Consider the following 14,191-nt stretch of genomic DNA (forward strand, 5'->3'; position numbering starts at 1 on the left):
TCCATCTCCTCGGAGCCCCTGGCAGCCCCTGGGCCTCGCCTGATGCTACCAAGGGCCCGAGGGGCAGCCTGAGGCTTACACCGAAACTACAGATGCTCCTTGGCACAGCAGCAGCAGCAGCTGGATAGAGACAATTGCCTTTCACCGCCAGTTTACAGTCTGTCAGCTAAACCTGATCTGCAGGAAGGTACTTCCAACAAATCAAGAATTCCATAAGGGATCAAAATTTTAAACATAAATACAATTAAAGCCTTCTAATATTAATGCACACTTTTTATTATATTAAAATCAGGCAATGGTCTGATACAATAAAAAGGCTGCTTATGGAATACTGTTATGTTAAACTTTCAGTACAGAGGATGTTAAATCCTTACAACTAATATTTTCCTCAGAAGTTAATGGAAACATCAATTGTTCATTGACTTGACAGCTGCTGCTTTAAAATGTGTTTATTTTTACTCTTTTCTTTTTTCCTTATTTTTTCTTTTATTTTTTTTTTACACAAACACTGAATTTTTCATAAAACTTAGGACACACTAGGTTGGTTTCCTGTAAGCTTGCATCCACATTGCAGCAGTTAGTGGTCCGGAAGAGTAAACCAGAAAAGGCAGTGATTTGCCAGGATGCAAAGCCAATCAAGGTCCTTAATCTGCTGTGCCACCGCTTCCCCAAAACCTTCACTGAAGAGATTTCTAAGACTTACAGAGCCCTAATGAAATCTACCACCCGGATTTGATTTGTCTGTGGTTGTTACATCTTTAGGAGGGGCAAACGCAAGTGCAACGTTTTGTTAATTGACATTCTCGGGTCAATCCAAAGCACCAAAGCACAGTGATTCGAGGGTACCTGGAGCATGTTCAGAACCTCTGGGTGCAGTGTCCCCCACTGAGGTTTGGCAGCAGAAGTTTGGGCAATCCTGGTAAATTACTGCTCTTTTCCCCACGTCAAAGCCTATCTAAGAGCACGGCCGTGGCCAGCTTGGCGGTGTGGCAGCAGTGCTGGAGGGAAGGGAAAACCCACGCTTGCCAGCAGAACAGATACTCTTGTTTCCCAGGCTGGTGAAGACTAAATTTGTTGCAAAACCAAAACGAAAAGCAGGAGGGAACAGGTCAAGTTATTGCCCCGAGGCTCACCCCTGGGCCAGGGGCGAGAAGAGTCACCAAAAGGGGCAAAAAGAAAGCAGCATCCCCACTAAAAAGAGGGGAAGAGGGAAGAGATAAAAAGAACCCTGAATCCCTCACCCAAAGCTCACATCACTGGTGAGGGAGACCAGGAAGAGAAATACAATCTATGCCTTGGCCAAAGGAAAGAAGGAAAGCTTGGCCCAGATTATCAGGGCATTTAAAAAAAAACAATAAAAACCCAAAAACGACCACAGTCACATTCAGCCTTTACTAGAGCGAGCACAAAGGGAGGGATGACTGAGGTTAGCACACATCCCCAGTAGTAGTCCATACAGCCCAGTGTAGTACTGGAAGCAAAAACCTTTGTGTCTACTCTAATAAATAGCCCTGAGCTTCGACTCTATTGCAAAAGACAGAGAAAGAAAAAAATAACCCAGGCCAGACACACAGCAAGGTGATTGTGGGATGGATCCTTTCACAGTTAAGTTGGATGTGCCACACTGGTCTTGACAGTAATAAATTTAAATAGACTTTTCCTGATACCAGAAGTTCAGCTATGTGGACAGTGGTTACACGACAGGATTATTTGTTATAGCACAACTTATATTTCAAATGAAAAAAAAAAAAATTAGTATCATTTACAGTATCTCAAGAAAAACTTCCTTTGAATGGGAACTTCCTTTCCAGTATTTTGAGGTCTACAAGATGCATCTAGAAAATTTACTACTGTGGAAAATGAAGACAGCTTAAATTGAATAAGGGGGGGCATGTTGGTTTTTTTTTTTTTAATTAATTGCTGTAACATTGTCCTTCAGGTGGCTGAGGAAGTTTCATATTTTCTTTAGACATCATTAGACGCCGAAGCTCTTGCAGAACAACTTTGATACTATAAGAATTCTGCCATTTTGCTAGGACTGATATGGCTCTGGGGTCCACCTAAAACAGACAAAAAGACCATTCCTGTCAGAATTGGTGCACTGGTTACACGTAACTCCCCCCACCCCCAACTGAAGGTCCCACATGAAATCTGAGTGGGAAAAATCAAAAGCAAGTGTCTTCCTAAAAGCATAATAAATCTCCACTTGTCCGCTTCCCTTCTACCCCCTTTCCTTCTCCAACAAAGGGCATCACAAGCAATGAGGAGCTAGGCAAGCCACAAGTATAAGCAAAGCTTTGGAACTGCACAAAAACCCAACATTAAAATGAATAAAAGCGAAAAACTTACCACTCCATTAGAACTATTTACTCCATTCATATTAATTTTTGTTACAAATCTTACAAATGGAGGTGCTTCTGGATACTTAGGCCCACATTCTATTTTAAGGCTGTATATTCTGTTTTCATAAATTGTCTGAGGGGAAAAGAAAGGGGCAAACAATTACATCAGGCAGTTCAATAAGCATTTGGTCAAAGCAGTGGCAACTTTAGGAACATGGGAGCTACCAAAGTGCGGGCAGCCATGAGGATACTGTGCTGGCTCCCTGTTTGGAGCTCATTTCTCAGAGTATCAAATGTTCCTGCAGGTAACAGTTCTGCTGGTCTGGGTGCGTGGGGCAGGTGCGGGTGCAGCTCTGCCAGTGCCCCTGCCAGCAAGGTGACTCCTGCCCTTGATGTGTGGGACATCCCTACACCCTGCAGGGCAGCTCGGGCCAGCAGCACTCAGCAACTCAGCTCTGCACAGCTGCTCCATTTCCCACTGCAATCCAGCACAACATCCTCCCATCTGCTACTGCTTTCCACCCAGAGGGAAACAGGACTTCGCTTTTGTCCCAGCCAGTGTTCCCACATCCTACCAAGAACCAAAATATCTGAGCAGTGTTAAAAGGACGACAGCAAACAAGAATGGCTGCAAGTCCCCAGGATCTCTCCCAATACAATCTGCTGCCTTTAAGCAGGAAGCTCAAAAGAAGTCCCAACATATCTGGCAAGAAGATCTGTATTCCTAAGTGTGTCAGGAAAACAGGAGAGGCAGAGCTGACTCCTCTGCTGTGATGGCCCTTGGTTTGCAGCACGACAAGACCTGCAAACTTCCATCACTGCTGGCAAGGCTGCACGCTCCTGTTTGCACATTTCAATTCCTATTTAATTTTCTAAATTAGATTTCAAGGTTGTTTAAATTTTCCATAAACCCTAAGCACACAGTGAGCTTTCTTCACAGCCTTAATGCAGGCTCATTAGCACTTTCCTAATGTTCTAAAATCAAATGCTGTTCTAGAAAACAATTTGGGTACATCATAAACAAATGAAATGCTCGTGACTGGGGAGAGATTAGCAAAGGCAGACAACAGTAAACAACACTTCTGGGTGAGACAGAAAACACTGCATGTATAATGCCTTCATAATACATGTTCTTGTATAACCTCTCTGTGTGTCAGAAGAGGCAACTGACAGAATGGGAACAGAGAGCAGGAACATGATTAAAGGTCTGTGAAGATTTTCATATAATGACCCCTGGAATTACTGAGAAATGATACTGAGGCCAGCTGTAGAAGACATCTGCCATTGCAGGAAGGAGAATTGGCTACCTGCACTCCATCAAAGGATATTAAGGAAACAACAGTGAAACTGGAGACAACAGACAAGTTCTGGTTTTAGAACACAGGCACACAATGAAGTCCTCAAGGTCACTACTAGAGTGTAAACCCACAGTTCAGTGGGGCTGGGAATACAACAACACTCAAACAAAGACCAGCTGCATGATTAGATGCTGCTTTGGGAGAGGACATTCAGAGAAGAGACTGAAAACACTAAAATTTGAGTTTCCTCAGTCAGCTGAAATTCTACAAGAGCTGTCAGTGCTGCTGCAATAAACAGCACCCCACAAACTGAACAGGAGCAGCAGAAAAACCAGCACAGAGCATCCCCTGGCACCTGCAGCAGCTCCCTTTGGAACCTCACTGGCTGAGGGGTTCTGAACCTTGCTGGATTCAAGGCTTCAGCATGTTAGAATTCTGGGATCTTGAAAGTTATGACTTACTGAATCTGCAAATATAAAGCAGACAAGTAACAGAACTAACCAGAGAAAGGCACCAAAATGTTTCAAATTATAAGCAAAAAACCATATAGACACATGAAACCCATTATTATAAAGAACTTCAACATAAATCACTTCCTAAAGTGTTTTTTCACTCATTTGCCTTTTGTTTATTGTTGACTTCAGTAGTGAAGTTAGGAGAAGGGGAAAAAATGTAACAGTACTATTTTAGTATTTAAGTGGATACTTACTCTTGGAGGCCCAATAATCATTCCTGTCCATCTCGTAAGTGTCATATCTTCATCATCTTCAAGGCCCCAGCTAACTGTTCCATCCCCTACTCCCTTCTGACCTTCTTCAAGTTCTTCCAAAAGACGAAAATTACGAGGAACTTTTACTCCTGAAACAATCAGAAAAATACTTTCAGTTGAGAAATCTTGTAAAGAAAAAAAGCTGGAGTAATTTCACTGATACTTTTGATCATTCTACAGATCACATTTTTGGCAAAACCATGCAAATACCACTTTGTGAATGACAATATTTCAACGTTACAAAAAAGCTATTCCCATATTTAGCTTGGATTTTACAAGCAGAATCAAGGTATCCCCAAATAAACATTCCAGAAGGCTGACAGGCCACATGTTACAACAGGCAGTAAAATGAAAGGAAATCTCTGTTCCCTCAAAGGTAGACGCAGTATTGTGGAGCTCTAATTAGCACTTGTCTCTATGATTTATAGTATAAAAATTTAGAAGTTTCTACAAAATGACACCATGAGAGGCTTGACAGCAGTTGACTCACTCAGAGCTTTAAAAATACCTTTCAAAGCAAATAAAACTCTTTCATAACATTAGTAGGTTAATCTGAAGTTAATTGAAGTGGGCTTTGTCAGCAGCAATAGCATCCTTTGTACTTGTGACCTGCACCACCAAGGAATTTCAGCACTTTGTAATTGCTGGCACATTTCTCCTCAAAGCAGACAGCAAACCAGGGAGGTTTCCTTCTCCCCATTACATGAATGGAAAACAATGGCCCAGAGAGCTTTGGTGGCACAGCCAAGGTCACACACCAAGCCCGTGGTGAAGGAGGACTCTGAACTGAGGCCACAGTGGGTGTCACTGCTCTTCAAGGTATCTGCACCCCAGGCACCACGGGGAACTGCACTTGAGCCACTGCTGCTCCTCAGCTGGGGTCTGTGCCCTGCTGTGGGTGGCGGGGGGCTCCAGGGCTGCCTCCTGGCAGAAGCTGCTGGAAGCTCCCCCCTTGTGCTGGAGCCAACCCTGGGCAGCTCCAGGACGGATCCACTGCTGGCCAAGGCCCAGGACATCAGCACTGCTGCGATACAGTGCTTGGGAAGGGACAAAGTTACTGCACAGGAGCAGCTGGAGAGAGAGTGAGACTGTGCCGGAGAACAGCTGTGCACTCAGCAAGGCCAGGGAAGGATGGGCAGAGATGCCCCTGGGGAAGCAGAGATCCACCTGCGGCCCATGGAGCACTCCTTGCCCATGCACTGAATACAGAGGATCTGGTAGTTTTAAACTCTCCTTTAAATATATTAATGATCTAAGGAAATGTAGTGGCAGAGATGATTTTGCTGCATAATCAGAGGTGTCCAAATTTCATTCCCTACAAAGCATGCATCAAAGAAACCAAAGCAGCAAGTAACTAAAGGAAGTGGATACCCATCTAAGGTGCTCACATCCAAGAACATCCCGGGCAGCAGGGCTCGGTCCCAGCTGCAGCAGCAGCACAGAACTCATCCAGCAGACACCAGCCCTGCGCTGCCAGAACCAGACCTCGCACCCGGGGGCTGCTGAGCACAGCTCCCTGCCAAATCCCCTCCCAGCCAGACCCTGCTGTTTCCATGGCTGCTGAGCAGCACAACTCCTGGCTGTGAAAGGAAATGAGTCAGCTGGGGCCACTAAAGCCATTGCCATGAGACTGCCCGAGCCCCAGACCCTGGGTGGCAACGGGACCTCCTGGGCACCACTGCCACATCCCCTGCACGACTAACTCCACATTTACTCTCCCACAAAACGTTTAAGTTGTGCAGTGTGTATCCTGTGTGCCCCAGACACAAGGGCTCAAGTCTGCCAGTCACACCTGAGCCATGACACAGAGCCACCCGTTTGTAATTGTATCCCAACGCCCTCTGTGCTGTGCTTTGGGGAGGCAGAGCAGCCCAGCTCCCACACCTCGGATAAGAGCTGGGGGACACGAGCCACGGAGCACGAGCTGAAGGACAAGGTGCAACCTCTGCCTGCACACAGCTCACCTATTTCCCGATTTTTGCTGCAGTGGATGCAGGGAGAGCTGCTGATGGGGAATGACTCACAGCTAGGCTGCTGTCTGGGCTGCAGCCCTGCGTGCTGGTGCCCTGGGGAAAGAGGGCCAGGGGAGAGGGGCAAACAGCAGGTCATTCTGGAGGGGCCCAGCAGCTCTTCCCCAGGGCAGGGGGTGCCACAGAGGAAAGCCTGTGGCTGTTATCAGAACCCCAGCCACAGCAGCCATCAGCTGGAGCCAGGGGAAGACTCATCTGGAGTCACATGGATGCCAAAGAACGCTCTCACTTCCACACCACAACATCACAATACTTAACAGGCATCATCTCAGTCTGTGCCTCGCTCCTTAATCATATCACTTCATGGTTATCAGTGGTGCAAAGACAATTGACAGGTATTTACTGAGACCAAGCTAAATAACCCAGGAGCAATCAGCTTTAGGGCAGACACAGGCCACACAGCAAAGAAGAAAGCAAAAAGTATTGCCCATCCACCCTTCCTCTGAGCATCAACTCTGAGTGATCCCTCTGAGCATCACACCCTGCTCACTGAGCCAGGCAGGAATCTTTAAGTGAGCGTGTAATTAAAAATGACATCACCACGTACATATGTGAGCAGCCACAAGCAGGACTGAAAGGCAGCCTTAGTTCTCACATTGCTACCCAGAGCTGGGCTTGGCTTTACAACCTTACGGGAAGAGAAGGCAACTTAATTGCTGAGCTCTCCCCAGATCCAGCTGCTCTGATTCAGCATGAATGCAGCATGAATCAGAGCCATAAAAGAGTCACAGAGGATTTCAGATTCTGTGGAAGTGAGAGGTCTCCGGAGAGCTGGCGAGTCCCAGTGAGCAGGACTGCTGGCACACGGAAATGGCTCAGCAGCGAGTGCCCACTCACAGGAGCTGCTCCAGGAGCTCTGCAGGGCCGTCGTGGCAAGGACACACACTGGAGCTTTATGCACTGCACGGAAAATAAAATGGTCATGGCAGATAACTGGTGATTTTACAAGAAATTACCTTGTCACACAGCATTGCTGCTTTTTAGCATGTGTTACCCCTATTCTAAAGCTCAGGGTGTAACATGAAGGACCATCACCTCAGCTACCACAGAAGGTACAATTCAGCTCCCTCCCTGACACATTCTCAGGAAGTTCATTCAACAGAAAGAGAATCACACATATTAATATAAAATATTATGCCTATATGACCATAAATGCTTTATATAAATAAACTTCCCTTAAGCAAGGCAGAATAAAGACCAGATTCACCCTTCTGGTCAGCCTGGAAAGAGGCACCAGGCCATTAAGGCAACCCCATCTCCTCCTCATTTGCAGGGGCCTGGAGCACTCATGGTCTGCCACCACATCCTGCTGGGACCCAAACCTCACAGGAACTTTATCACTTGTGATCATACACAAACACATCACCATCGTGCTTGCTGCCCACCAAGATTCCTAGAAGTGGCCAGATCCGTCCCAGGCACACACAGTATTTGCCAGTAATGTCCATGCTGAAGCATGGCAGCTGCAGTCAGATGTCCTGTGCCCCCTGACAGCACCAGGAGTCTCTGGGGGTTCCTCCTCCCACCTCCCAATAAATACCTTGCACAACCCTCTCAGTGTAGCAATGGAGACTTCCTTGGCACTAACCAAACCAGCCTGGTTTTCTAAGAGCTCTTCAGTTAACACAAGAAAGCCTAAATAAAGTGAGAGGCAATTAAAAAGTAATCAGCTTGTCTAAAGTACTTTCAGCTATGCATTGTAATTTAGCCTTCACTACAGTTCAAGATGACTCTCAAACAGCAGCTTCATTTGAAACATAAATACAGTAATATCTCAGTAACTGCTTCACTTGGAGCTTGCCTAACCTCACAGAAATACTCCCAGAAATGGAACTGAAAACCTACTTCAGAGCAAAAGGAGATACCCACCATTAATCACTACAACAAACCAGTGAAAGCTAAATCGTAACTGTACTGACTGGGTGACGTGGTCAGAGTCCCACTAAAGGAAAAACAGAATTACCCTGAATGACAGGGCAATGCCAGCTTGGACTTCTAAAGATCTTAAAGCACTCTCAGATTTACCTTTTCATGCAGCGCTACTAAAGATACAGATACACAACTGAATGTGTCTTGCAACAAGTTTAAGAGTGATCTTATCAGGCCGAGATTTTTTTCTCCTCTTACTCACTTTTCCATCTCCATTTTGCTCAGTTACATAGCCAAAGCCATTTCCCATCCGGACACCCTGTGAGGCTGAGGACAGCACTGTGAAAGCAGGCAGCCCATGTGCCTGGGGGAGATCCTCTCCTCCAATCCTTCTGAGCAGTGGCAGCAGAACAAAAAGCACACCTCAGAAACTTCAACAACCTGTCTCTCTCCTTCCTAAAGTGAGATCAAATTACAAGCATTTCCCTTCAGGACTAAAGCACAGGCAGGGGCACAGCACACCTCAGCAAAGCACCCAGAAAATGGGGCTCTGAGGAGAGGAACTGTCTTTTACTGAAGGTTTTTCCACATCTTCATTGTAACAAGCAACTTATCAATCTGGCCTTTCTGGACAATTTAAACTCTGCTTTCTATACTAGTTCCTGATTTACTGTAACTCGAGTGAGCTGAAATCCAACAGCTTTAAACACCTCTGTTGCTCAATATATTAAAATGCTTTCTGTTGCTTGTTTCTGTGTATTTGATACTCAGCCTTAATTACATCCTTTCCAGCCTGTGTTTCATGTCTTTGCATTGACTGCAGATAATGAATTGGACAGCTAATCCTGGCAGCACTGGGACAGTAAAAAATACACAAGCCATTCCTTGTCACAACGGTATATACAGTTTCTGAAGCGATGGAATACTTAAAACCAAACAAAAGGCTTTCAGCAATTGTCACAAAAGCTTTCAGGAGACAGGAACTTTGGGTTTCTTGCACTGTCTTTACAGTCACAATTTCCACTCTGATGATGCAGACAGGTACCAAGATATTTTCTCTTCAGTTACTTTTCCCCTACCCTGGAGCCTTTCACTTAAGAGTTCTAAAGAGCCCCTGGTGCTGGCAATGCTTCCTCTGAGATGAGGATGACTGCTGTCACTCCAAGGAGCCACCGAGGGGCACCTGCAGGGCAGGTACACCTGTACTGTGCAACACTGCCACTGCCCCTCTCACTCATCCCTTGGAGCACACAGGGATGTTTCAGGCTTACAAACAGACACTTTTAATGCCCTGCACTAACCCCAATGTTTCAGACTTACAGACACTTTCAATGCACTGCACTAACCCCACTGTCTGCTCTCCCCTGTTAGGAGCATTAAGCCCCACGTACCAGCACTGCCACAGCCATACACCCAAGGACTGGTTTTTGTGCAGTTCTCCACCCTCCTCAGACCTGGAAAAACTTAGATCTGGGCAGACCATTTTACTCCTCAGCACTCCCAGGCTGTTGGTAAACACAGCCCTGCAACAGACCCACTACACTGAACTGTGAAAGTGGGTTAAGTGAGGTCATTAAACCCTTCCCAGGGTGAAAGCTACAGAAACACCATCCCCCAGAAGCACAGCTGGGTTTGACTCACTGTAAAACCCAAACCTGCAGTTCAGCACCGTGGTGTAAGTGCAGCCCAGCCAGTGCAGAGCCCCTGAGGAACCCCTGGATTCCTGCTGGATCACCTCTGGCAGCTGGGCATTCCTGCAGGACACCTCAGTCTGTGGGATGGACACACAGAGTGGAGCCTCCTATAAACACCCTCATTAAAGCCATTTAAAGCCATTAAAGCCAACTCTTTATTCATATGTAATGGGGTGTGTGGGAAACCCACACCATCAGCAGCACAGGATTCCTCTCTGTCAGTGGTACAGATGGACCCCACACCCTAACATCCTTCCAGGCTGAGGGTTGGGCTTTTCCCCCTGTTAATAACTTCTACCTGCTAAATAGATACAAATATCTAATCTATCTACCTGTCTAATTGCCAGGACCAGCCCTATGACTTTTTTAGGTTACAGGGACATTTGTTACCACTTCTTCCTGTGGGTCAGTAGCTGCTTTTGAAGACAGATAAGCATTTTTCATCTTCAATATGTGTTTAGGCTCTGTTGCTAAATCACCACAAACTCAAGATATCACAAATATGCCAGTGCTTTACAGACAAATACAAACACATTAAGACTGCACAAATCCAGTTGTAGCACTCTGTTCTTCCCAGATGAGTGCGGGCAGGCCTGAGGCACGTTCCCAAGCCCCCAGGGAGGGCTCACCTGCAGCCCCCAGGCTGTGCCAGGCCATGCCTGGCCTGCAGGGACCCACAGAGCTGCACTGCAGTGCCACTGCCAGCTCCCGGGCTGCCCTTGCCACCAGCACGGGAGGCTGTCTGTCTGTCTGTTCTTCGCCCAGCACTGCAGAGTGCTCTGAGAGCAGCCCCTGAGCTCCAGACAGAGCAGGGTTTGCTGCAGACATGCAGTGCTCCTGCAGCACGGCTCTGTAAGTCACCCAGAGCAGCTGTGTGCCCACACTGCGGCCCTGCTGCCAGCACGGGGGACACGAGACAGCTGGGAACAAACCCTGTCACACCCCCAGGGGACAGGGAACAATGCAGCAGGCACAAGGTGGCCAGCAGGTGCTGGCTGACCGCAGCCTGTCCCAAAGGCTGGCCCTGCAGCCCAGCCCCGTCCCACACCTGCCCCTCCATGAGCACCTAACAGCTCTCTCACAGAGCTGCCCCGGCTTGGAAAGGAAAGCATTTGCCTGGTTCTTCCAGCCAAACACAAAGTGCAAAGTCTTGAAAGGATCATGGAGAATGCAGGGCAGGCAGGAGAACGTGACCTAACAGGGGAAGAGGGGTCCCTTCCGCCAAGCTACAGCTCCTGTGTCTTTACTCAAGACCTCACACGTTCAAACACAGACCTGCAACCCAGCTCACAGGACAGCAACCACTGCACTTCATCGAGTTTTTATTAATTGATTAATATGAATTATGTGCCTTGTGATGGTTATCCTTAAAATCCAATGAGCGGTCATTGACAGAGAACTATCTGTATAAAAAGAAGTCCAAAATATTGCTATTGTATCCCCACCAGCCACATTCTGGTGAGCACAGTCCAACTTTGGAGGGTGCAATTTGAAACAAGCACTACAGGGGCACATGTGAAACCCTCCATGGACTGGGAAAACAGGAAAATGAAACTGCCTCAACAGAAGTGACTCTTTTACTAGAACTGCTGAAGTTCATTAGAGGATGTCAACAGAAAAAACCCTCACTCCAAATCTAGTGGCAGTATTTTTGTTTAATATGTAACGATAAATGCAAAGGGAGAGTGTGTGTGAGTACTCAAAGCTGGCGTGGAGCAGGTTTGAAGGAACAGACAATTCAGTGCTTCTGGAGCCCACGCGTCCTGCCGCGGCACGGGAGCTGCACGCTTCCCGCGGAGCACACACAGGCCAGCGGCCAAAAGGGCTCCTAAAGCACCGATTTCAGCCACGGAACGCGGCCACAGCCTGGGGACCGCGGGCAGGAGAGCCCCGGCCCGCCCTGGCCACACGGACCGGGCCGGGAGAGGAGCAGGGCAGGGCAAGAGCCCGAACGGCGGCCGGGGCTCCGGGCCCGGCCCCGCCACGGGCTGCGGCCCGCCCGGCCCGGTTCCGGCGCGCCGGGACACGAGTCCGGCAGGGCCCCCGCTACCTCCGGAGCCGCACCGAGGCCGCTCCCACCGCGGGCCCTCGGCAGCCCCGGGAAGGCGCGGACGGGCCCGCCGGGACCCGCGGACGGGAGCGGAGACGGCTCCGGCTCCACCCCCGCCCCACCGGGCCCCGCTCGGGCCGCGCCGCCGCCCCCTCCCCCCGGCCGTGGCCGCCCCTCCGCCGGGCGCCTCCCGTCCCGCCGTCCCCGGCCGCGGCCCCGCGGGTGCCCCGGGACGAGGCGGCCCCGGCGCGGCCCCGCCGCCCGGCCCGGCCCGGCCCCGCTCACCCGCGCCCGTGGTCGCCGCCATCTTGCGCCGCCGCCGCCGGCCCCGCCCCCGCCTGACGTCACCGCAACGCGGGAACTGCGGCCACGGGCGCGGGCGGGCGCGCTAAGGGAGCTCGCGGCGGGGCGGGCCCGCGCAGAGCTCCGTGGTGCACGGGCGGCGCTCCCGTGGCTCCGCGGCGCGGGCGGGCGTCATCGCCGCTCGGTGCAGCCCCGGGGCTCCGGGACACCGGGACACCAGCGCCATGGCGGGCGTGCCACACCCCCCCTTACATTCCAGCCCAGCTCCCCCCAGCCCGCTCCCTTCCGGCACGATACGGAAAAAAAGTTAAAAGAAACGGGAAGGAAATGAGTTCTGCTTCACTTCGCTTTGCACCACACGCTCAGAAAACCGAGCCCCAAAAGAGCCCCTGAGAACAGCCGGAATAATCACGAAGCAAATCGTTCTGGAGACCCACGGCAGCTCCAGCCCCGCTGTGCAGCGAGCCCTTCCCAGCCTCAGCCTCGAGCAGGGACGGGGCCATCGATTGTTCCTGGAAGCTGCTGTAGAACAGCAACGCTGCGTTTATTTACCCGGGCACGGCCCGGCCAAGGCAGCAGGAAGGGAAGGAAGGGAAAGGAATGGCAGCAGGAGAAGCAGCCAGAGGGCCCGAGAGCCCGGCCTGGGCAGCACTGCAGCGCCCATTGCCCCTGCAGCATGGGGCTGCTTGGGGTGCATGGTGAGCACCCATTGCACAGCTGCCAACCAGCACTCCCCTCCAGCTGCCACACTGCTGAGCCAGGAGGACCGCAGGGACAGGCCGCACCCTGCAGTAATTCTCCTCGGTTTACTACAGCTCAGTGTCCCCAGACTGCTCTGCCTGAGAGGCTTCTGCAGGGCCACGCTGCATGTGAGGGATCACCCCTGCTCCTGGGATGTGTGCAGGGAATCACCCCTGCTCCTGGGATGTGTGCAGGGAATCACCCCTGCTCCTGGGATGTGTGCAGGGAATCACCCCTGCTCCTGGGATGCGTGCAGGGAATCACCCCTGCTCCTGGGATGCTCCTCCAAGGCCCTCCTGACCACAAGATCCACTCAAGGAGGGCAACTGCAGCCCTGGCAAAAGCTGGAGGCCTGAGAGTCCTTCTGAGAGCAGGAGCCTGACAAGAGCTCTCCGTGGAGGTGATACTGAAATCAGAGCTTTTAAAAGCATTTAAATGCATTATAAAATGCAGGCCATCCATCCCTGAGGAGTTCAACAGGAGTGCCTTATTCTGCTTCAGCTCTAATCTGTTCCTAATCAACTTAAGACAAATTTTCTTAAGCCAGATTTACAGCTGTTAAGAAGGATCCAGGCAGCCTTTTGCTCCAGAATTGCCATACTGGTTTTGTGGGAGCATCCACGTCTCTGAAGGGGCGGAACAGGGACCTCAGGAGCCACAGCCACGTCGGGTGTGGGGTCACAGAGCCAGGGCTGCCCCAGGAGCCCAGCACGGCATCCACGTGGAAAATGCAGCTGGAGATTAACTCTGTCCCAGTTTCTCATAATTAAGTAAGATTAACAGATAAATAGTCCCAGCAGCCACCAGTATGAGTAGCTCAGATTTGTTTCCAGTAAGGCAGCAGCAATGCCTTCAACAGCACTTTGGAAGTACAAATTCTGCTGATTCTGTGTCCCAAATCCATTGCTCCATCCACTGCAGCTCGCTTGGCATTTAAACCTGCGGTGAAAAGAGCTCTCCGAGGAGCCAGTGCTTCAGGCTGAGCCCTGAACATCCACCCAGCTCTGTGCAGAGCTCTCCACAATCAGCTGAAGGCAGCTGGGGACTCCTGCTGAAGTGGAAGAATTCTTTCATGTCAGGGCTGCATGGACACCT

General features: G+C 49.9%; 1 protein-coding gene across 1 annotated transcript; it reads right to left on the bottom strand.

The window, feature by feature from the left end:
• Window positions 1-252: 252 nt before the first annotated feature.
• Window positions 253-12,412, bottom strand: UBE2V1 (ubiquitin conjugating enzyme E2 V1). Its single transcript, XM_064729738.1, has 4 exons — window positions 12,338-12,412; window positions 4,350-4,498; window positions 2,350-2,475; window positions 253-2,060 (listed from the first exon to the last, which is right to left on the bottom strand). The coding sequence occupies exons 1-4, from the start codon at window positions 12,357-12,359 to the stop codon at window positions 1,914-1,916; spliced, it is 444 nt and encodes a 147-aa protein (XP_064585808.1). The 5' UTR covers window positions 12,360-12,412; the 3' UTR covers window positions 253-1,913.
• Between the last annotated feature and the right edge of the window lie 1,779 nt (window positions 12,413-14,191).

Source organism: Zonotrichia leucophrys, chromosome 20, assembly GCF_028769735.1.
Source record: "Zonotrichia leucophrys gambelii isolate GWCS_2022_RI chromosome 20, RI_Zleu_2.0, whole genome shotgun sequence".
Taxonomy (NCBI): Eukaryota; Metazoa; Chordata; class Aves; order Passeriformes; family Passerellidae; genus Zonotrichia; species Zonotrichia leucophrys.